At 54.7% G+C, this 22930-nt stretch overlaps 1 protein-coding gene across 10 annotated transcripts in view; it reads left to right on the top strand.

Annotated features, from left to right (window-relative positions):
- Positions 1-2720: 2720 nt before the first annotated feature.
- Positions 2721-22930, top strand: part of AGAP1 (ArfGAP with GTPase domain, ankyrin repeat and PH domain 1) — a 524640-nt gene continuing 504430 nt past the window's right edge. For 5 of the 10 annotated variants that reach the window (XM_072719120.1, XM_026006206.2, XM_026006203.2 and 2 more), the window contains exon 1: positions 2722-2936. In XM_072719120.1, the coding sequence (XP_072575221.1) occupies positions 2774-2936 (163 nt within the window). In that variant the 5' untranslated portion in view covers positions 2722-2773. Of the gene's footprint in view, positions 2937-22930 lie in introns of all 10 variants that reach the window. The other 5 variants (XM_072719121.1, XM_026006208.2, XM_072719119.1 and 2 more) reach the window with 2 other exon arrangements.

Here is a 22930-nt window from a genome sequence, read left to right as displayed (position 1 = left end):
CTCTGGACAGCTCTTGATGGGCACCGGTGCCTATATGGCTTCAGAGTCCAGAGTAAGGAGCTAGATTTTACTCTGAATGGGATGGGAGTCATGGGAGGGTTTTGAGCAGAGGCATTACATGGCCTGACTTAGGTTTTATAAAGATTCACCAAAGCTGCCTTATAGAGAATCGACTGTAAGGGTACAAGGGAAGGGGCACGGAGATCAGTGGCTAGGTCAATCACCCAGCAAGAGCCCAGAGGCAAGATGATAGAGACTCAGCAGCGGCAGCACAGTGGTGGTGAGAAGTGAGATTCTGGATCTTTTGGAGGTGGACCTGCCACTATTTGGGTATGAGATGAGAAGCATCGGGACGGCACCAAGTTGTTAGCCTGAGCAGAGAGAGGCCAGAAGTCGCCCCAAACTGGGATGGAGATGATTTCAGGGGGGGCCACGGGGAGGGGAGAGCCAAAGTTCAGCTTGAGAATTTGGATTTAAATTGCCAGGGGGCATCCAAGAGATGTGGAGGCAGTTGGATATGAATTCGTTATTCAGGGGAGGGGTCTGGGCAAGAGATATGAATCTGAGGTTCATTAACCTGCATCTGATATTCAAAGCCTAAGGACAGAGGTCACTGCACAGAGAACAGAGAAGGGAAGAGGCCCAAGGATGAACACCATCCCTCCACCCCCGCCTTCTATATTTAAGACGTTAGGGAAGTAAGCAGGAATCACAAAAGGGACTGAGCAACCAGGAAGGTAGTAGGAAAGCCTTATATGAGCACGTTATCCCAGCAGCCAGGAGAAGAAGGGGTTTCCAGGAGAGGGGGTGACCAATGCCTGCTGATAGGTTAAGTAAAATGAGGCCACATGCCGGCATCTCAGTTATTATAGTTACAATAAGTGTAAAGCCAGAGGCATATCACAGATGGAGCAAGGAGCTCTAAGTGTGTCAGGAACCCTGCTGGGACTGGGGACGGGGAGGAGGGCATGAGCAAAGGCTCAGAAGGCCGAGGATGGTCGGGGGATCTGTGAGGCCAGAGAGGGTCACCAGACAGAGGCTGGCTATCAGGGTGCCCTACGCAGGCTGCAGGTGAACCCGGGGAAGGCTCGGCTGGCTTTGCTCAGGCATGCCTGGGCGGCTGAGTTCTGTTTCCAAAGCCCTCTCGGATGCGTGGGGGCTGGGACTCAGGCCGGCGCGCACTAAGCAGGCCCTATGGGGCCGCCGATTGGCCCCGGGGCTCCGCACGTCTGCGCCAATCCCTTTGCTTCAAGTCTGCGGGGAGAGCCCTGTGCGCGCCGAGGCCGCTGCTGCAGTGCGGAGCAGCTCCGCGAGGTCCTGCAGGGGTTGCGGTGGGTGGGTGTGTGTGGGGGTGCGTGGTGCGTGGGGGACAGGCAAGGATCCGTAGAACCCAAACCTCAACCTTTTCCACCTAAAGGGCAAGGGTGCCTGGGAAGCCTCCGTGGTCTTTTAACAACCCCCTGGCACCCCCCTCCCCCAACCCCGTGCAAACTTCACTCGTGGAGCGCCACCTCCACGCCCCCACCGCTGAGGAGGCTTTTCGCCTTCGCTTAGCAATTTCACCAGCAGCCCGCGTGGCTCGGCGGTCGGGCACGTGCCTCCAGCCCAGGGCGCGATGCTGGAGGCCCGGGATCGAGTCCCGCATCGGGCGGGCTCCCTGCATGGAGCCTGCTTCTCCCCCTGCCTGTGTCTCTGATGAATCAATCAATAAATAAAATCCTAAAAAAGGGGAAAAAAAAAAAAAAAAGGAGAGACCTGAGCTGAGATGAATTTCATCCAAGAGGAAGCGCTCGTGCCCCTCTCCAAAGAGGCGAAAAGTTAAGCAAGGAAATAAAAGAAAAGAAAGATTTTGCGGGGTGGGTTGCGGGGGGACGGCGGCGCGGTGCGTGCCGCGGACCGGGGCACCGGGGCCGGGGCGCGCGGGGGCTGCGGGGGCTGCGGGGCGCCCGGGCCGGCGCGCGCCCTGCTCCAGGGGGCCCCCGCGGGCTGGGGCGCGGCGCGGCGCGGACTACAAGTCCCAGGGAGCGCAGAGGCGGGCGCGGGGCGGGGCCTGGCGCGGCTCCCCGGGAGCCGGCGCGCTGGGAAGCGCCGCGGAGGACGCCGCGGCGGCCGCAGGGCGGAGGGCGGAGGGCGGCGGAGGGCGGGCGCGCGCGCGGGCGGGCGGGGCGCGGGCGGAGGCGGGGCCGACGTGGCCGGGGCGCTGCGTGCCGGGGAGGGAGGGGGCCGGCCGGCGCTCGGAGCGGGCTCCGCGGCTTGCGCGGCGCCTGGGCTCGGTCCCGGCTCGGTGCGGGCGGCGGGCGGCGGGCGGCGGGCGGCGGGCGGGGGGCCGCGGGCTCCGGGGGGCGCACACGCAGCGCGCGGACCACGGCGCGGCCGCCGCCCGGAGCGGCCCTCGGCCCCGGCGCGCGGGCGTTAATGGCTGCTCGGCGGGGCAGCGCCTAGCGGGGGACGCGGCCGCGGCGCGGGCGGGCGCCCGAGCGAGCCTCCTCCGGGGCCGGCGCGCCCGCCGCGGCGCGCTCCATGGGGGCCCGCTGACCCGGGGCGCCGGGGCCCGCTCGCTCTCCGGCCGCGCGTCCCGGCCATGAACTGAGCGCGCGGGGCCCCGCGCCTGCTCCGGCCGCTCCGCTCCTTTCTTCTCGCGCCTCCTGCGCCCGCCGCCGGCGGGCCCGGCTCCCCGGGGGCTGCGGCGCCCCGGGCTCGGCGGGGCGCGGGGCGGCGGCGGCGGCGGCGGCGGGGGGGGGGGGCGCGCGGCTCCGGGCGCGGCGCCTGCACCATGAACTACCAGCAGCAGCTGGCCAACTCGGCTGCCATCCGGGCCGAGATCCAGCGCTTCGAGTCGGTGCACCCCAACATCTACTCCATCTACGAGCTGCTGGAGCGCGTGGAGGAGCCGGTGCTGCAGAACCAGATCCGGGAGCACGTCATCGCCATCGAAGGTGAGGCCCGGGCCGCCGCGGGGCTGCTGGAAAGCGCGGGGGAGCGCGCGCGCGCCCGAGTGTGTGTGCGCGTGTGTGTGCGCGTGTGTGCGCGCGCGTGTGTGCGCTTGTGAGTGTGTGTGCGCGTGTGTGTACACGCGCCGGGCCGTGGCACGCGGCTGCCCCGCGGAGGAGCTTTGCGGGTGCTCCGCGTCCTGCAAGGCCCGGCCACGGCAGCTCCAAGGTGGACCCGCAGCCTTGGTTCCATCATGGGCAGAGCGGGGTGTGCGCTGCGTGGAGGTGGCTGGATGCTGCTGCGCCCTGGGCCGCCCTGGTGACCCCGGTGGCAGCTGGGCTGGGTGGGTGCCTTGGGGGGGACGTTGGTGCCACCGGACCCGTGACAGTTACCAGGCCCCGGCGAGCATCTGGCTACACGTTGACGACGTGTTGGAAGTGCCGCCGCCGCCGCCGCTGCTGGGCTGGGGGCTCAGGCCGGCGTGTTCAGGCCGGGCAGGACCATCCCCTGCGTGTGGGGCCCTGCCCTGTATCGAGCCCGCTGCAGACAGCAACCCCGGGCCGCAGCGAGTGTCGTGTCCAGGTGAATGTCCACCTGCCTGTGTGCAAAGCCTGGTCTCCGTAGAGTGTTTTCTATCAAAAGTCTTGCTGGGTGAGAAGCAGAGCCCGCACCCTCCCACCCACCAGGAGGACAGGGGACAGGGGACTGGGGCGAGGGAGTGGTGGCTCAGCCTCACCGGCTCACTTTCCCAGGCCCAGCTTGTCAGGTTAGGCTGTGACCCTGCATGAGATGTGTAGCCGACTTCTGCCTCCCATGGGCCTGTGTTCTCTTGGGATTTCTCGGCTGGTGAGCTTCTGGATTGTCTCGTTGCTCCATCCCTTTGGCCTGCCCCCGTCCCCTGCCAAGACCCACCTGGGGGACAAGGCGGGATGTCAGCATGCCGTGTGGAGTTCTACCCCCGGCACACACTCAGTCAGCAGTTTTTCCTCTCTGTTGGCCAGAGATGGTACCAGGCCTGCAGGGTGGGCCATGATACAGACTGTCCTAGCAAAGGCCACTGGGGCCGCTGTTGAGGAACATTGAGAATGTTCCAAGGCTTGGCAGGAGTTTGTCCAAAAGCCTGGCTGCAGGCACTGGCCCAGCTCCCCTCCATCTGTGAGGGCATCGGCCACAGGAAGGCTTTGCTTTGGCACCACGCAGTTTGAATTACTAACCCCAAAGTGTCTTGGTTTGACACTTGGCCACTTAGATGGGGGAAGGTGGATGTTATACTGCCGATCCCCTTGGCATTTGGCAGCCCCGTGGACTTGAACAACGTCCTGGCCAGGCTGCTGATTGGCCACCTGGATCCATAGGGGACTTGTTAATTCCCTGGGAGGATCTGAGCAGTGCTGGAGCCTGTGAGGGACCTGGCTGTCAGAGCACAGGGCCACCTTGTTGGCAATTTAAGATACCTCCGGATTCCCTAAGAGGTAGAGTCTCCGTGTACCTCCAGCAAGACTTGCGGGAGGCCATGGGATCTGCATGCGTCTGCTGATGGCCAGGTGATTTTGCACAAAGGTCCCTCCAAGTGCCTGAGCACTGGCTCTGTTGTGAAAAAGTGAAAAAGTGAAAAGTGAAAGGGGCACTGTTCTTGTTTTCCTTGTCTCTTTGTGGCTCTCATCAGAAGTCTGATGAAACGCTTTGAAAGCTAGTGGCAAGTATTGAATGCACCTGGCCGAGAGCGCCTAGTGGCTGTGCTGAGACCTCTAGCTGAGTGTGATTCATGATGCCTCGTTTCCATTTTTCATTCCTGAAGCCAAGCTCTGGGGTCTCGAGCACTTCGAGCAAAGCAATCTGACTTTCTAGCAAGAGGATGTGGTTATGTTTTTCTTTTCTTTCTGTCTTAAAAAAAAATTATGTGGTTCCTAGATGATGGTTTTTGGTAGCTTGATGTCTACCTTTACCATGTGACAAGATAAGCCCTTTCTTGGCTGGAATCCTTGTCATTTTTAATAAGGCTCAATCAGTGAACGAATCTTGTTTGGGGCTTTGATGATGCTGTTATTTTTATGTTAGAGAAAGGAACGTCTGTGTTGTGTTTGGCTGGTAATGAAGCTTAAGCACCATTCAAGTATGTTTCTCTTCTTTGCGTTACTATCAGCAGTGGTACCACCTTTCATTTGTGTAGAACTTTAGCAGAAATACTCTTGCATTCATCATCTCATTGTGTGGCTGTACCAGCCCTGTGAGAATGTGGGGCAGCTTCATTATCTTCATGTTGTAAAGGATGGCAGTTCAGGGAGGGATAATGACCTCCTGAACATTTGACTGAGGTCATTCAAAGTCTGGTCTGAACCAAAGGATCATTTGAATGGAGAGCCCACGTCTGTGGCCTCCCAAACCACCTTACACTGGCCCTTCTAATGAAAGAGTAAGTTCATTTGTGATAATGAAATGTTATGTCATTCTGTGCCAATTTCAATATACGGGTGTGATTTAGGTCTATATTGTTGGTGTTTTGGAAATTGAGAGGATTGCTCAATTGTGGCAGGATGACATTTTTGCTATGAAAAGAACACTGCGCAGAAACAATTTTTGTGTAATTGTGCGGGGTGTGGGTTATTCACTCAGATGGAAACCAAGAGAGTGGCTGTGGGGTACAGAGACTGCAGACATTGTTGGAAGGAACTCAGAGCTGTAAGTGAGCATGGGCCCGGAGCGTCATAGTAACTCAGACATACACAGATCTGCCCCGCTGAGCACCTTGCAGGTCAGGATGACACAGCAGGAGCAAAATATGTCTTTCTGGATTTTAAAATAGAACCGTTTCCAATCAGGAAGGCGTATGCACGTCCTAGCAGATAGTTTAAAGATCAGTTGTCCCAGCAAACAGAAAACAGTCTGCATTTCAGAGGCTATCCAGCTAGGCTCTCCCCACCTCTGTGGGTACATACCCCAAGTTGGATTTATATGTTACAAAGCTTCTTGATTAGCATGTTGTGAGCACTTTTCAATGTCACAAAAATTTTTGGAGATAAGATTTCTTGCGTTGGCCTAATAACCAGCACTTGGCTGTGCCATAATTTATTTAGAATTTTCCTTTTTTTGGTGTTTTCAAGAATTTTTATTCTTGGGGTGAGGCGTGGCCTTGTCAAAGGGAAGGCCTTGTCACATCCTTTCAGAGTTCGTTTTTTTTTTTTTTAAGGCTTTTTAAAATTTATTCATTAGAGACATACAGAGAGAGGCAGAGACACAGGCAGAGGGAGAAGCATGTTATGGAAGCAGGTTCCCCATGGGGAGCTCGATGCAGGATGCATCCCAGGACACCAGGATCATGACCTGAGCCAAAGGCTTGACACTCAACCACTGAGCCACCAGGTGCCCCTCAAAGCTCATTTCAAAGTGATTCTAAATGGGTTTGAATTGGAAAATCTCTTAGTGATGGGCTGAATTGTGCACATCTTATTTGAAAGAGCTCACCAAGATTCCCAAATAAGATTATGTCTCTGGACCCTGTTTGCGGGCATGGGAAATATGATTTTTTTTTAAATACCTTGTCAAAAAATACTTTTTTCAAATTTTTATTTCAGACATTGAGAGATTTTTTTTTTCTCCTAAATCTCTGGATTTCAAGGAAGCATTGCTGGTTGTTCTCAGATTTACCTGATCAGAGTCCTGGGGTGTCCCACAGGCGTGCGGCAGGCTCTGAAATGTAGCTCTGCAGCACGGGTGTTCTCCATACCCGGAAACGAGAGTCTGGGACCTGCTGCCTCCATTGTGGACAGGTTGTCTGGGTTTCCCCACTTTGGTTCTCCTTTAAAAAAATCTGTCTGGGGTTGATGGGGCTGAGGTAAATGAGTCAGCTGCCTTTCTTGTTAAATAAAGCTTGTTCTTCTTTTAGGGATAATGCCTTTATTAGCAACTGCACGTTGTAATTCAGCTCGTCAGCCACAGAACTGTGTTGGGACTAATAATGCAGCAGGCTCATTCACTGGGGCAGTGGTTGGGCCCCCCCAGCCGGCTTTCTTGCCTCCACCCTCACCAGGTGGCAGATTAGGGGAACCAGGCACCTTACTGGCCCCACAGGTGCTTTGTGTGGCTTCCTCTGGGGAGACACAAGAGCCCAGTCCTTAGTGGGACAGCTTTGCCTGGCACCTCTGGTGAGGGCACTTTGACAGGGCGGGGGTGTTCCAGGACTGAGCCCCCGAAGTGGGGGACCTGGGTAGGTGGGGAAAGGGGCCACTTAATCCTATGACCCAGCCGCATTGTGAAGCACCTGTTGTCCCTGCATGCATCATGTCAGTTCATCCTGTGATGATCCCATAACAGATGCCACCTCTGAGGTCCTGAAAGTGTAGGACACTTGCCCAAGAGAGTGGACCTGGATTTGTCTGACCTTGGTGCCGGCTCGGTAGCTCCTTACGAGACAGAGTGGAGCTCCTGGTTGTTCGTGGTTTCCCCAGGCCGTATGTGCCACCATCCCAAGCATGGGTTTCCTTTCCCCAAGATGAGAAGGGTTTGGGAATGCTGCAGGTAACCGGGACTGTTACGTTCTCTGTGAAGCTGCTGACTGTGGCGGAACGTGTAAGAGTTGGTTTTCATATAGAAAATGATTTAATTTGGTTGTTGCATGTATACACGTGTGGGGAATAAATACCTTCTTCCTGCCACAGACGAGCATAATTTTTCTTGGCCAGTATCAACTGAATTCATAATATTGCAGATTTAATCAAAGGGTACAGGTATGGGGCCTTTTAGTTATTGATATAAAATATTGCACTTTCTTCCTTAAAAATAATTCTCAGGTGGCTGTTGGTTGCTTCCAGGGTAAATTCCATGCCTTCCCAGGATCCAACTCCTCTGCAATCCAGGTGTTCCTTCTGGCCTGGCTGAGGGCAGCATCTTCCCCCACCTTTCCCAGGCAGACTGATGGCCCCCCTGCTCTGTGTCCTTTGGCTCATCTCTAGCTTGAAAGACTGGGAGCTTTTTGAGGGCAGAAATAAAGTCCTGTTCATTTTTTCTGTCCTCAGAGATTCAGTGTGTCCTGTGTGGCCCTTGGAGGATGCCCAGGAATTGTTTGTTGACTCGTTCACTTGCCAGAGGGGCTAACCTTTTCCCTAGGCTTTGAGGCTTTTTGCTCCTCGTTAATAATATAAATAGTGTTTATCCTCTGGCAGAAGTTGAGGGCATTTTGAGACTTGTCACAAGAGTACGGATGTTAGGGCTGGGCACCTTTTGGATCTGATGGGTTTTAGCTTGGGTGGAAACTAAACACCATGTGATGCTTGGGGGTGGAAATGAGATTTTTTTTTTAGTGTGGCTAGGGGAAGGGAAGGATCTGTTTGCTGAATCTAGCACCTTTTTCGGCCAGGCTATCTGCAAAAGGTGGGTATTTCTTTGTGGCGGGTGTAAGTGAATTTCAGACATAGGTGGCCCATAACGTATCTTCAGTTTTCCATGGAGACCTCTGGTTCTCAAAGTGGAAAGTGCAGTCACATTATATGGAGGGCTCGGGAAGGCAGACTGCTGTCCCCCCCGCCCCCGAATATTCTAGCTCTCTAGGTCTGGAGTGGGGCCCAAGAATGTGCTTTTCCAACGAGTTTCCAGCGCCTGCCAGTGCTGCGGGTCCAGGGACCGCACTTTGAGAAGTGTCGCTGTGGGTGGAGGAGCTCGGGCGGGAGGGGCATCTTCTCGTGCAGTCTCTTTCATGCAGGTTGCAGGTGACGGCCAGTGGCCCGGGAGTTGCTTCGGGCCACGCAGCTTAAACTTAGTGGAGGAAGGATTTCAATCCAGGTCCCAATGGGTTCACGTCTGTGTTCACTCTACCTGCCTGAGGCTGAGCGCCCTGTGAGGGAAGCGGTCAGATTGGGGGGGAGGGGACCTTATCAAGGGGTGGGGGGGGACTTAGGACCAGCTGATGCCTCATTTCCTTTCAGTCTCAGTCTGCTGCTCTGTGGACTTGCCTGCCAGTCCTTTGGAGATTGTTGATACTTAGTGGAGTCTCCCGTGTATTTCGATGGGGTTCTTGGATATTCACTTGATATGATAATTTGTCAGATGATGTGTTTTGTTATCGCTGGTGTGGAGCTAAAAGCGCATTTCAGGGAAGGAGGAGAGCTGTGTGTTATTAGCAGCCCGGGAGGGCTGACAGGGAGCAGAGGAAGTGAGTCAGAAGGGAGAAGCGGCTTGAGCAGCTGCAGGAACCTTCACAACAAAACCCGTGGCCCTCTTACTACCACCTCTGGGGTGTGTGTGTGTGTGTGTGTGTTTGTCCAAACCACACTTTTTTTATTTGGTTAAGACTGAAATCCCTCAGTTTGCAGCCTTCTTTTTCCCTGTGTCCCCCGCAGGTGTTTATGGTTGGTGAGTCTCGCTCTGGCTTGTTTTAACTACTGATCGGTCCTGTCTCATGTTTCTCCACCTTCGTGCAAACCCGTGGCCCCCGCCCCCGCCCCCACCCCCGCTCTCAACACTGCAGATCCTTTGAGTCCTTTGCTTAAGTGATTGAGTTTGGCAAAGCGGATCAGGCTTAGTTATTTTCAAAATCCAGGGTTCGGGGTTCTGATCTGGTGCTTAGCTACGTAATTCCTTCCCTTTGTTAAGTACCTTTCTCTGAGAAGCAGAACGCGCTCTACAGATGTTAATCTGCAATCTCGGCAGCATCTGTTACTTCTGTACGGGGGACGAGGGCAAGGCTTTGTATGTGCCGCGGCAGGCCCCCTTCTCCTGGGAGTTGTGTGCTGCCGAGGGGCCGAGAGGGATTTTTGGTTCTGGCTTTATGGTGTGGGAAGCCCGCACGCAGGGCTGCGTTGGGGTGACTTTTCCTAGGATGCAGTGACGACCCCTCCGGGAGCAGGGCGCTTTGGGCCCAGTCCCCCAGCCCTGCCTGGGCTCCTGCTCACAACTGCCCAAGGCCGGAAGGGGGTGTCCTGGTTGCCTCTGGGGGTTGGGAGGGAAGGAGAGCAGTACCACGCCCTCCAGAAGAGGTTGTTAACGGACCCTTTGAATAACCAGCCAAATAGCTTGTCTGTGTGCGAGGTCGGAACATTTTCCATAAAGAGCAGACTAAATATAGGCTCGAGGGTGGGGGCCCGGGCCCAAGAGGGGGCTGTCATCCCTCAGATATTGTTTCTTCCACTGGTAATCAGAACTTGCCACCAGCCCGGAACAGGTGGCCACCCTGAGCTGTCTGGGAACAGATTGGTGTTTTTGTTTAACCAGGGGCTCATTTGCAAATTTCACACTTCTCCCGCTGTTTGATGGGGATTGTCTTTTTTTGGGCTTCAGTGTTGGAGTATTTGTACAGTGTTTCTACACAAGCAACTGTCTCCTCTTTAAAGCTGCTCATGCCGTCTGGTTGTCATTAGCATCGTGGTTTAGAGGCAGCTTTTTATTTTTTATTTTTTAAGGGTGGGAAACACTTTTCATGGTTCTGGGAGAAGAATTCAAATAATTACCGGCCATGTCCGCAAACGATTTATGTTTGGTCTCAGAAATGTCAACATTCAACAGGCTCTCGCAGACAGCACCACGTCGGTTTCCAGCTCAGGACACAGCCTTCCCGAAGCCACCGTTCCCGTGTTCTCAGACGGTAGCCGTCAAGGCGGAGCGGTGGCTTTTGGAAGTCCATGTAGTTGAGGTTCGAGGAGTGTCAGTTGACAGGGACATTCCAACAGTATAGAGGAATGGAAGAAGGTAGGTAGTTTGTTATCGATGCCTGGGACAAAACCAGGCCCACCTTGGTTTCCTGGTGGAGTTTTTACATCTTAAGCACAAGCCCAGCAGCGTGTTCCCTGCACCAGGATGGTCGGTGGCCCCAGCAAGGTGTGGTATTGCAGGTGAGCTGGTTACCTGCTGGTTTCTATAATGACGACAGAATTGATTCGGCGGGAGCCGATGGCCGTGAGGTTCAGCTGTTTGTGTTTCCAGTCATCTTTTTTTTTTTTTGCGAGGGGAGAACTGGCATATTTTCCAGGGAGGGTGCTTTCCGGAAAGCCTGCCCGCCCACCCTCTGTGGTGGTTTTTGAGGATCTGGGGTGCTGCTGTGAGCTGTGATTCCGCCTCCTAACACGGCCTGCACCTGCACGACAGGCGGGTAAACCTGAGCCAGACCCACAGACAGGAGCCTTGCCCCGGTGTCAGGGTCAGCAACCAAGTCTGGGGTTCCGATGGTCCACGGGTTGTTTCTCCCATCGGAGGGCACATCTGTGGCTTCCTGTTCTCGGCTGGTACCAGCAGCGCCGCTGCGCACGTTGTGGCTCTCGTCTTTGGTGCCTGGGAGTGGGGAGCAGTGCTGTGTTACCTGTGTGGACACAGCCAGCCGTGCAACCCGTCTACAGGGGCGGGGGGAGCCCCTGTCTGGAGAGACCTTTCCCCGCTGGTCAACGTTCAGTTCATGACACTCAGGTGGAGTAGGTACCGCCTTCCTCCTTTGATTTTAATTCTCTGCGTTGTTTGTTCATAAACATTTAAGTGGCTAATAAATTTCCGGCACTGTCTTAGACGTCAGTTGAATAGTTCTGGCTCTGTAAAGGGAGCTGTGCGAGTGAAGTCCTCACGGGCAAGTACTTTCTTTAAAACTCGATGGCACAGTCCCCCTGAGGCCCGAATGGGCTCCTTCCGGCTGTCCTCGCTGGCTCTCGGCAAATCAGTAATCACTTGGGGTCCCCTTCCTGGAGGGGCCCTGCCCAGCCCAGAATCCATCTCACCACCCCCACCCTGGGTGTTAGCTAACCTTTGGATCTGTGTTGGCATTCGAAAGGAAAACTCATTTTCTACTCTGGGCCTAAGCTGTTCTGTGGTCTTACAGTTACATACTAGCACTGCTCCGTTTCTGTTGTTTGTAGCAATTATGTGCAAGACAGGAAAGAAAAAAAAAGCTAAGTGTTGCCAACTCTGTTATTCCCAAGGGGTTATTGTCTTTGTTCCTTCTGCTGTGTCCTGGAGCTGCCCATCCTCCTCCACAAAGGCCGCACTGACTGAGGCCAGGCCTGGGAGCCCCTGAGGATGGAAGGGTGTGTGCGCGTGAGAGCTTCTCCAGTGGCTTCACCCAAGCAAATGTTTATTTTGAGGGCTGGGGGTGGGAGGGCGGTGTTTATCTTCCCCGTCTAGCATGGGAAGCGGCTAGTGTGAGAATCAAGAGGCGGGATTTTGTTGAGCACCTACAATACGGGCAAAGAGCAGTTTTAAAATCGAGGGTGGGAGAGGGAACACAGACATGTGGGACCTGAGCCCCTCTCCCAGCACGCTTTAGATCTAGCTCAGGAGGCCACACAGGGGTACAAACTGAGATAACTGGCCACGGTAGTGCAAGGCCATGTGGGAGAGGGAGGGCTGCCTTGCAGGGAATGGGATTAACCGAATTTGGAAGCAGGCAGTGGAGGGCTTTCCGGCTGGAGGGTAATGGGACTGACACATCTGGACTGAATCCTCAGTCTGCAGAGAATTGAGGAGTCCAGGAGGATGGAGCAGCGCCTTGCAAGCCCCAGAGAGCAGGTCCGGAGCACTTTTATTGGACAGTGGGAAGCTATTGATGATGGATTTCTGCTTGGGGAGGGGAGCACTGTGATGCTCCACTGTGGCCCTGTAGGCTAGAGGTGGCAAGGGCTGGTGCAGTCGTGGGGACTGTCAGGGAGGGCTCAGAGGTGGGGACGACACCCAGGCTGTTATGGGGGAAGGTGGGAACAGCACCGGCCCCAAGGGGTGCTCATGGAGGTGCCGGCCTGGTCTGTGAGCCTCAGGATGGGGGTGGGGGGTGGGGAATGAGAGACTGAGATTTGATCCTGGGGACACAGAGTAGGGCCTGGTTGAGGGGATTCCATCTATAGATGTCCTGAGGTTTGGGCAGGGGGTGCTTGGCCATGCACAGCTGTTACCTGGGATTTGTGGAAGAGGGCCCTGTCCTTGGCTTGGTTTGCCTACATAGATCGGGGAGTTGCAGGCTGTGGAACAGGCTGAGAGACAGGCATCTGGGATGTCTTGTGGCCCCTTCCTCCTCCGCAGACTTTAAATAGGAGTGTGGCTCCCATTTCACACTCTCGGGAGTGGGGCTGGTGTGCATCTGTCCAGGAGCTGCATCAGGCCACGGGGGGACTTGGGTGATTGAGCTGTTGCTCACAGACCCTGGACTGTGGTGGCCTCGGAGGTCCTGCTTGTCTGACCGACCAGGTAGTCTCCTGGCCAACTGTGCGTTTTTCAGAGCATTGCGGAGTGCATAGCCCATGATGCTTGATTGATGTATCCATCTCCAGCTACGTCTAAATTTATATTTTCACATTCATATCTGTACCTAAGTCTAGGTTGAGTCTGTTAGGTGTGTGTAATTTCCACCTAATGGCTTGAATCCATAGACTTTCAGAGCCAGGTGCTAGGAGTACAGAGGTGAGTGGGCCATTTGCCATGTGTAAACAGGACAGGTGTGTGCTTTGGGCCAGGTGTATAGTGGGCTAGGGAGGTAGAGAGGGTGCCATGAAGAGGCCCGGGGGCTCCTGGATGATGCCCTGTTTGAGCCCCAGAAGGTGGGAAACTAATGACATGGGGGGAGGGTGTTGTTCACAGGTCGCCCTGTCATCTCGATTCAGGAGGTCTTGGGAAACTCTCACTTTCCCCAAAGAAATCACACTGTCTTCACACAAAGTTTCCTTTTTTTTTTTTCATATAAAAAAATTCAGTTTTACTGAGGTTTCTCGATCTGTGTTTGCCTTTCTGGTCATCTCATACTAGAGAATAAAACTTTTTTTTTTAATCTCTTTTTGTCCACAGTCTGAATCTATAGGATTTTTCCTGGTTCAGGCCCCACAAACCCCACACTCTTTCCCTGAATTCCCAGCTGGCCAGGAGAATGTTGAGTGGTGATAAAATCATGGGCAGGTGTGTTTTGTGCTTCTCTCTGTGAGGCTCGGAGGCCCTGCCTGGACGCCAAGGGAGGGTGGACGTGATGGCAGTACAGCTTTTCCATTCCAGAAAGTGGCTTGGAATTCCAGAGTTAGACATAATAGCCTGTGTTCTTCTAGATTCCACCTTTTCTTTCTGATGGGGTGCGGGTTGCTGTGCACTTAGGTATTTCATTTTGCAGATTGCCTGCTTAGAGATAAAAGAATCATAGAGTGGTACAGTCTTACTGGTCTGGGGAGATCCGGCCGCCCTCCACTTATTGGTGTGAATATTGGGGCGTTTCGTGTGGAGCAGAGTGTGGGAAGAGGCAGCTGCTCCTCCGAGTTGACGGAGCCCTCACCCACCTGTGTGGGGTCTCAGGCACTCCTCCTGGGTCTGCTTGTTGCAGGGGGATATGCCGCTAGTCTAGGGCCTGGGATTCACAGAAACAAGGCGTTTTGTGACTAAGAGACGAAATTTGCAGTTTAGCCACAACCCGAGGAGGCTTTCTTTTCCTTATCGTCTTGTGATGAAAATTTTCAAACAGAAGAGTTGAAAGAACGTTTAGAGGCAACTGTTCCGTTCCCTTTGCCTCGCTTCTCTACTTGTTAGTGCGGCCTATCTCCCCATCCATCAGAGGATGGCTATCTAGCTTCTGGCGTAGTAGAATGCACAGTTTTCCAGTTTTGGCTTGGAATCCAGAGGCTTTCCGGAAAGGGCGCCAGTCACGGTGTCTTGGCGTCAGATCCCACGTGTGGCGCCCTCGGAGCGGGGGCAAGGTGCTTACCGAGTGTGGGTCGAATGGGAGGGTGTCTCATTCTGCAGGAGAGGAGGTTTAATTCGTGCTTTGGAAGGACAGCTTTCTGTTAATCTTGATTCAGTGCAGACGTGAACCCAAAAGGAAGCTTTGAACTGAACCCTGACTTGAGTGCTGCGGCCCCACACGCGTGTGTGTTCGGGAGGGCGGCCCCTCTTGAGGCCTCCGTGGTTTTGGGGGGTGGGGCGGCACAGAAGACTCTGGTTTTTAGGAGCAGCCAATGTGTTGATGTGGAAGGCAGGCGTTTTCTTGTGTAATAAGCTCCTCTGCGTCCACTTCCTGGAAGTAGAGTGATGTCATGGAGGATCAGGGCCGTGTGACTCTGCGGCCTGTAGGGCGCACCCACGGCTCTTGGCCTGGGGATCCGAGACAGGCTCCTGCCTCGGTGACTCGCTGTGAGATTCTTGGGATACGTGTCCTTTTGGGCCTTCAATTTAGAATCCACGAGATTGAGCTTTGATCTCAAGGTTTCTCCTGTCTCTGAGGTGACTGCCTTGCCTCATCCATTGCTCCTCATTCCCCAAAATGACGGAGTCTGGTGGAGGGTGGGGGTGGAAGGGTGGGGAGGCGATGGTCAGATGAAGCCAGGCTGCCCCTAGGCCTTGGGTTGAACTGTTTCATCCATAGTGCTCCTCCTCCAGCAAACCCAGAGTGAAACCCCACTCAGTAGAGCAATATCCAGTAAAGGGAAGGAAACATATTGTGTGTGTGTGTGTGTGTGTGTGACCCATGTGGTACGTGGAAAAACCAGCGCTGGGTGCCTGGTGTAACTCGGGTGCATCTGTTGAAGGCTTCTGTCTGACACCCGAGCACGCGCAGGGCTGCGGGGAAGAACCTCGGCGATGGTCCTCTCCAGCGCCCTGCACACTCTGCGCCCCAGACGTCGTGGCTAAGTGCGCAGCTGTCTGACCTGGGGACGGTGTGTCGTCGTCCTTGTCGGGCTTGTGGTAAAAGCTGCCGGTGGGAGGAACGAGTCTGCTGTGTGTATGACTTCTACGGCAGGTTTGAAGGCAGATCCTAGAAGTCTAATTAAACTCTAAATCACCTCCCTGGTCCGTGAGTTTGAGGGAGAGCCTCCAGAATTGGAGTCTTCTTGGCCCTGAACGGGGAGCTGAATTATAGTGTGATCCCTGTCTGTGTAGCGCTAATTGCAGTGTTAATTATAGAACCTGATTGGCCCCAAATTCCTGTTCTCCCAACTGGGCCCAAATGAGGCACGTCTTTGGGGTTGTCCTTGAGCCAGCAGTGACCTCACAGTGGGCTGCTAGAGTCCCGAGCCGCCTCCTCCCCTGGCCCCTGCAGTGCTCCCCACATCCTGCCCAGGACTGGCCCGGAGCACCGCGGCAGGGGGTGGGGGGGGCACTGAATCAGCAGATTCCTTCCCGGATCCTCTCTGGAAGCCTCCACCGCAGAGTCCTCTCCGGGCGGCCCGGTTCTGCCGGCGGGTGGGACGCGCCTCCCCCCTTCCCGGGACTGCGGCATCTTCGCTCGCGGCCCGGCCTTTGTCTCCACACCAGATCGCGGTTTGAATGGGCCCGTGTGTCCAGGATCTCTAGCCAGAGCTCGGGCCTGCCTTTCCATTTGGTCACTGTCACGTCTTCAGCGTGAGCAGGCTTTGAGCTGAGGGGAATTTACGGCAGAATGGCTTGGTTGTCACCTCTTTGTCGCTCAGCGAGGGGTTGAGTTTTGGAAGAGAAGCTTGGTGGCTCCGCGTGCCCCCCTTTCTCCCCACTCCTCCCCTTCTCGCAGGGTGGGAAGGCTTCTCCCCAGAGCGGGAAAAGCTGAACTTTGAACACAGCGTCTGGGGTGGAGCAGCTCGGTTTATAAAGGAAGGCTCCAGCCTCGTTCACGTGTGATCATGGTGGACGGCGCTTCCAGAACGCTTACCTGTACGATTCACCTGCTCATCTCCTAACAGGTAGCCCAGATCCTCCTTACGGCTTGGCCCGCTCCGAGGATTCTGAGGCCTTATCTTTTTTTTTTTTTACTTTTGTTTTTTATTGGTGTTCAATTTACCAACATATAGAATAACACCCAGTGCTCATGCCCCCAAGTGCCCCCCTCGGTGCCCGTCACCCAGTCACCCCCACCCCCTCCCACCTCCCCTTCCACCACCCCTGGTTCGTTTCCCAGAGTTAGGAGTCTCTCATGTTCTGTTCTGAGGCCTTATCTTAAATCCTACTTCTCAGGGATCCAGGGACGCCTGCCTTGTCCACCCCGCCTAGCCGGACTCGCTAGTCATCCCTCCCTCTGCTGTGTGTGTGTGTGTGTGTGTGTGTGTGTGTGTGTGTGTGTGTACACGCACAAGGAAGTCTTTCCCCCTCATTTATCCCGAGAGCAGCCCGGCACACTTGGCAGAGGCTTGTCCACAGGAAGGGTGGGCGGTGGAGAAATGCATGGACTGTCTACACTGGGGTCTACCCCTTCTCACGCCAGAGAACAGTCCTCACCCTGCTGCAGCCACATGTTGATTCTGAAAACAGTCCCTGCCTACAAATTCTGTAGGAAGATACCACGTAAAGCTAATTGCAGTGAACTTTTCCAGGAACTTGTGTTTGGAAGATCCACTTTCCATGGTTACTGTTACCTTGGCTCTTGTTACATAAGTCCTGTTAGATACTGGGGTTTTTGGAGCTTGGGTTCCGGTATTTGAAAAACATGACTTAAACTATGGTGAGTATGTTTTTTGCCTTTTGGGGCCTTTCTGGACATCAAAACAGGACTTGTAATTAGAAACCTGAGTTTGTTTGACTAAGAGCTTCTTTGCTGGTTTGAAAGGATGCCACTGGGGGAATATTCCTGATTAGAACCTGTCAGAGGCTGCGTCCACGGGAGCAGGGCCGCTGAGCCTTGAGGCCACACCGCAAGGCGGGCACTTAATGCTTGCTTTCCCGACCCAGGTCCATGCAGGTCGTTCCTCCCCCCGCACTCCGTGGAGATGGGGAGGAAGGGGCTGGTGGACAGCACGTCAGCCTGAGACCCCAATCGTCTGCTTATGGAGTTGACAAGACTACGTCTTCCTGATGGTTTCTCCACGAGCACTGTGATCTCAGGCTAGCTTCCAGCCCTTTCCTGAGCTTGAGGGAAGCTGGAGCCCGAATAGCCACTTGGTGATTCTTTCTCTAAAGCCCCAGGCCAGGGATCCCTGGGTGGCTCAGCGGTTTAGCGCCTGCCTTTGGCCCAGGGCGTGATCCTGGAGCCCCGGGATCGAGTCCCACGTCAGGCTCCCGGCATGGAGCCTGCTTCTGCCTCCTCCTGTGTCTCTGCCCCTGTCTCTCTCTCTCTATGTCTATCATAAATAAATAAATCTTTAAAAAAATAAAAATAAAGCCCCAGGCCGCCAAGGTCATACTTGGGCTGGGCCACCTCTTCGCTGAGCCCTTCCTCAGAACTTCCTGCTCTTTCGTTCCTGCTCTTTCTTTGGGGAGTTAGTTGGCGACCACTCGTGGTCTTTTTCCACGCCGAGCTTCTGTACCTGGAAAGCCCCAGATGAGGCAGCTGCCGGGAATCTGTCAGGCGGGCGGTTGACGGCTGGTTATGAGCAGTCCTGTGTGCCAGGCCCAGCGCTGGAGCCGACTGGTCCGGGAGCCTCAGCGCCCTCCCTGCCTCAGCTCTTCATCCCAGACCTTAGCTACAGATTCGTTTTTAAGGAAGAGAGGACAGAAACAGCGGCCTGAGAGCACCATGCAGACGTCCAGGGAGAGGCTAGCAGGGCCGTGGCTGGTGTGGGGGTCCGGGTGTCCCCCTGCGGGCCTGGGGCACAGCTCTGCTCCCCCAGCCAGGCCGGCAGCAGGTTTGTCTTGTAAATGACACCATGCCTGGAGGCATCTCTGACAGCTGCTCCTGCTCCGGATTCCAGAAATTTCTATGAGACATTTCATGAACACACTCCTGGTTGCTTCCCTTTCTTCACTTAGTAAAACCTGTAACAGCTCTGGCTGGTTATTGAACGTGTGCCGTGCGTGGGACCCTGTGGTAAGGGCTCCAACATGCTTTGTGTCATTTTATGCAGGTCCCCCCTGAACACAGGTAGTAGCAGAACCCTCATTTTGCAGGTCAAGAGCCTGAGGCCTAGAGTTTAAAGCCTTGCCTGGAGCCACCCACACTCTTGAGCTGGCTGAGTTAGGATTTGAACTCAGGAGTCACAGTCATGATGTTTTAATAAAACAGAAAGGAAACCTCTCCCATCAGACCAAGGTCTGCAGAGGCCCTGGGGGCCTTCCCTCTTGTCTGCACCTCCTGCAGATCCCAGTTTGTGATTCAAAGCTCATGCTTACACCCAGTCTTGTGTTTATCACTGACGTTATAAAGAAAATGAAAGCAGCTGGATCATGTTTATCCCGTTGCTGAGGTTTGGTGATGCTGGGACACTGGCTGGCGGTTTCCGTTGCGGGAGGAGGAGACAGGGTGGCAGGCTGGCTGCCTGCGGTGACAGGTTCGAGGTCCCCAACACGGATAGTTTCCAAAATGGCACGCCATTGAAAATTCACACAGGTTCAGAAAATCTGCAGCACCTTGAATCTGGGTGGGTTGGATGGAGAGCTCTTAAATTTAAGCCATAGGAATTACGTGACATTTTAATAATGGAGATGCTAGCAGGCAGTTAATTTTTAACACATATAAATAGAAGTTACTTTTCCTCTGGGTTATAATTAGCATAATAGGGAGAAATTGATACCCTGGGAATCAAAGGGATTTGCCCGGGGTCACGCAAAGTTAGGTGGCTGAGCTGGAGTGGCAGAGCTAGTGCTCTGGCCTGGTGGCTGCCTCAGTGGGGTGGGGGTGGGGGGGCGGAGCCAGTTTTCCATTTGGGAAGCTCGGCCCAGGAGCTGCTTTGCGCCACAGGTGTGGGGCGGATGGGTCAGCTGGCACCCTCCGTCTTTCACGCGGGGCCTGGGCCGGGGAGCAGGCCGTGACTCACCCGGCTCGTGCGGTGGTTGACTTTGCAGGACGGGGTTCTCTGATGCCCGACTGGTGCTTTGTCTACAGCATTCCTACCAGGGGCATTTAGTGGTGGTCTGGACTCTTACCCTGTCCTGGGCCTGACTGTCCCCCTGTGTGGGGAGCTGGCCGCAGAGCCTCTGGGGCCGCAGGCTCCGTGAGGGGCGATGGGGCTTTGCAGCTGGGTGATTGGGAAGGCCGTGCCCCCCTTTCCTCCCTGGCATTGTAGCAGTGTGTGTGTGTGTGTGGGGGGGGGCGGCGTGCAGCACTGCTTCCTGAGTGTGCCCACCTGTGAGGTTCTCATGTGCTTCGGCAGGGCCCGCGCCCTCGTGTGATGGTCTCAGGGTGCTGAGACCGAGCCCCGAATTGGGCTCCATGCTCAGTGGGGAATCTGCTTGTGGTCCTCCCTCCCTCTTGTGCTCTCATGCAGGCGCGCTCTCAAGTCTTTTAAAAAAAAATTGCTGGTGAACTTTAACAGTAGTGTTTTTTCTGCACACATTCAGTTTCAGAGAGTTAAGATTTATGTAAGAGGCGCTGCACATGAGGCAGGTCTGCAATTTGATGAGTTTTGATAGGCACACCCGCAAAACCACAGTCGAGATACAGAACGTGCCCATCTCTCCACATAGTTCCCTGTGCCCCTTCGTGACCCAGCCCTCCTGCTGCCCCCATCTGCTTGCCTGGATGTGCTTTCTGTCTCTGGGTTAATTTGTATTTTCTAGAATTTGATAGCAATGACGTGATGCAGTTCCAGACTCCTTATTTGTCCAGCTTCATCCACTCACTGTGCTGATTCTGAGATTCGGTGAGCTTGTTGGGTGTATCTGCAGGGTGTTCGTTTTCGTTGCTGACTAGTATCATATTATGTGGATTTACCGCAGTTTATTCGGTTGATGGATATTGAGCGTGTTGTTTATGGGGTTTGGCTTCTACAGATAAAGCTGCCGTGAACACCCTGTGGTTCTTCATATGGGTACTTGCTTTCAGTGTCCCTTGGTAAATACCTAGGAGTGAAGCGCCCCGAAGATGTGGTGGGTATATATCTGACTTTTAACGAACCGCCCAACTTTTCCAAATCAGTTGTTTGATTTTATGCTCCGCCAGCAGCGTGAGAGCCTCCACGTAGGGCTTAGGCTCAGTGGGCCACTGGCAGTGACTGCTTCGGGTGGCACCTGTCCTTCGGAAAGAGCGTGTGCCATCTGTGTCTCACGGGCTGTGAGGGTCTTGTACTAATGGGGGTGCGGGGGTGAGGCCCAGGTGGGGGAAGAGGCCGAGTGGGAACCAGGTGAAGACGCCCAAGGGAGAGGAGCTGTGATCACACACATTCATGCTCTTAATCAGACCCATTTGGGTGCTAGTAGGAGATTAAACATTAAAACCATCTGGGTAAAGTCCAAGAGCTGCCTTGCAGGTGCCTCCTCAGCAGGCACGAGGCGTGGGGCTTTGAGATGAGGTGGGCCGGAGGCTGTCGACAGACCTCGGGAGTGAGGTCTCTGTCCTTTGCCACTTTGTGACCCTTGGCCTATTTCCCGGCTTGTAACTCCAAGTGCTTGGCCAAGAACCGTGGTTTTTAATGCGAGGGGGAGGGGGCAGCTTTGCAGTGTTTGGGGAAATTGTTGATTGTCACAACTTTGGCATCTGGTGGGTGGTGACGAGGGATGCTGCCAAGGGGCCCAGCTCGCTGCACTTCCGCGATTCCTCTCAGCCCCCGATCGGCACACGGAGCCCTGTGCTGACCGAGGCTTGCCCGGCACGTGTGCCTTTTTCAGATGGCACCTGCAGGTGTGTGTCCCTGTGGGCTCACTGGGATCGAGGACTTCCTTGTAAGGGAGGCTGACGGGAGGGGGAAGTAAGGGGCTGCAGGAGCCCCCATCGGCTCCTTCTCCCCCAAGTTTTCTAGGAAACCGGCTTCCCGTGGGGTGTGACTTTCCCATCCCGCCTCCAGCTGCTGGAGTCAGCGCTTCCACGCTTCCACCGTCTCTGTGACTAACTGCCTGGCAGCCTGAGCTCCGGACAGCCTTAACGAACTTCTTTGATTATTAACCTTTGCTTGGCTCAGGGAAATTACTCACTTGTTCTCTGGCCAAGAGTAAACCTGGAAACTTTTATTTTTAAGTCTTTTTGACAACTCCACATTCTGGAGAGTTTAGTTCTTTTGCTTACAGGGTCGAGGGGGAAACCCTGTGTAAAATCCTCAGAGTGGATTTTGCTCCTGCGGAGTTTTATGGAAATGTTCATGGTGGGGTTTACTGGAGCGGCGGGAGACGATGGCCTGTCCGCATTGCTTCCTGCCCTGATGCCACATCAGCAAAGCGCTGGAGAGCTGACTTGTATCTTGGTTGGGAGTTTGGGGTGTCAGTTTTTTTACTTTTGGGGGAGCATACCAAGGATGAGAAGTGGTTTTCGTGACGTAGCAATAACAGTTCCTGCATGTCCTTCCCCATCCACCTTGCTTTCCCAGTCAGGATGTGGATGTGCCGTGGTGCTCGCTGCAGGACAGACCTCAGGACTGGACGTATGTCCTGGCCTCGCTGGGCTCCTGCCCGCCGTGCTCAGCAGCTCTCAAGTGACACAGGAGCTTCTGAGCCAGCCAGGGCACCTGCCCTTCACCCCCCACCCCGTCCAGGAAATGAACGTACATGAATGAAAGCGTTAGTTCTGAGATGCTTGTTGGCCGTGGTTATGGAGCTGGGCACGCTTGGTCCCGCTCAGGCCATCTCATGCCGGGTGTGGTCACTTCTCTTCCCATCTAGTTTGGAGTTTATTGGGCCTGTTGATTGGGCTTCACTATCAGCATTTTCTCGACACCAGACAATCAGAGCTGATGCAGTTTGAGAGTGTGTGGGGTATCCTTTTCTCCCTCCCCGTGTTCCCCCGTGTGCCAGCCCCGAAGGCCCAGCCTTGCTGTCTCTACCCGCACATGTGCCGCCTGGGAGGTCAGGTGGTCTTCAGGCCTTTCGTGGGACCCACACCACACAGCCCCCCGCTTTAGACCTTCTAGAGAACGTTGAGCTCTTCCAACCGAATGATCTTAGAGCCTAACTCCTAGGATCCTATTGAGATGTTTTGTGCTCAGCCTGACAGGTTGTGTGCTTCTCCTGCATCTTGGATGTGTGTGAGTGAGGAACGTGTGTTTATTTACGTGATGAAGCCCAGGCGATCCCATCAGGTCTCCCTCCGTGTGTGCCAGCTTGTCTGTGCATCTGTGCTCAGATGTCCGAGGACGTTGATGTGGTAATTCGTGTTTGACAGCTTGGCTCGCCCATAAATAGATTCCAAAACAAATCTGGCCAGGCCTTGCCCTGCTTAAAAGCCTCTAATGGCTCGGCAGGCTTTCAGAAGGAAGTTGAAATTCCTTGACCTCACCCCTAACCCTCCTGAGAACGA

This window comes from Vulpes vulpes, chromosome 9 (assembly GCF_048418805.1).
Source record: "Vulpes vulpes isolate BD-2025 chromosome 9, VulVul3, whole genome shotgun sequence".
NCBI lineage: Eukaryota > Metazoa > Chordata > Mammalia > Carnivora > Canidae > Vulpes > Vulpes vulpes.
The sequence above is the reverse complement of the archived record's forward strand: the minus strand, read 5'-3'. Positions and strand labels throughout refer to the sequence as shown.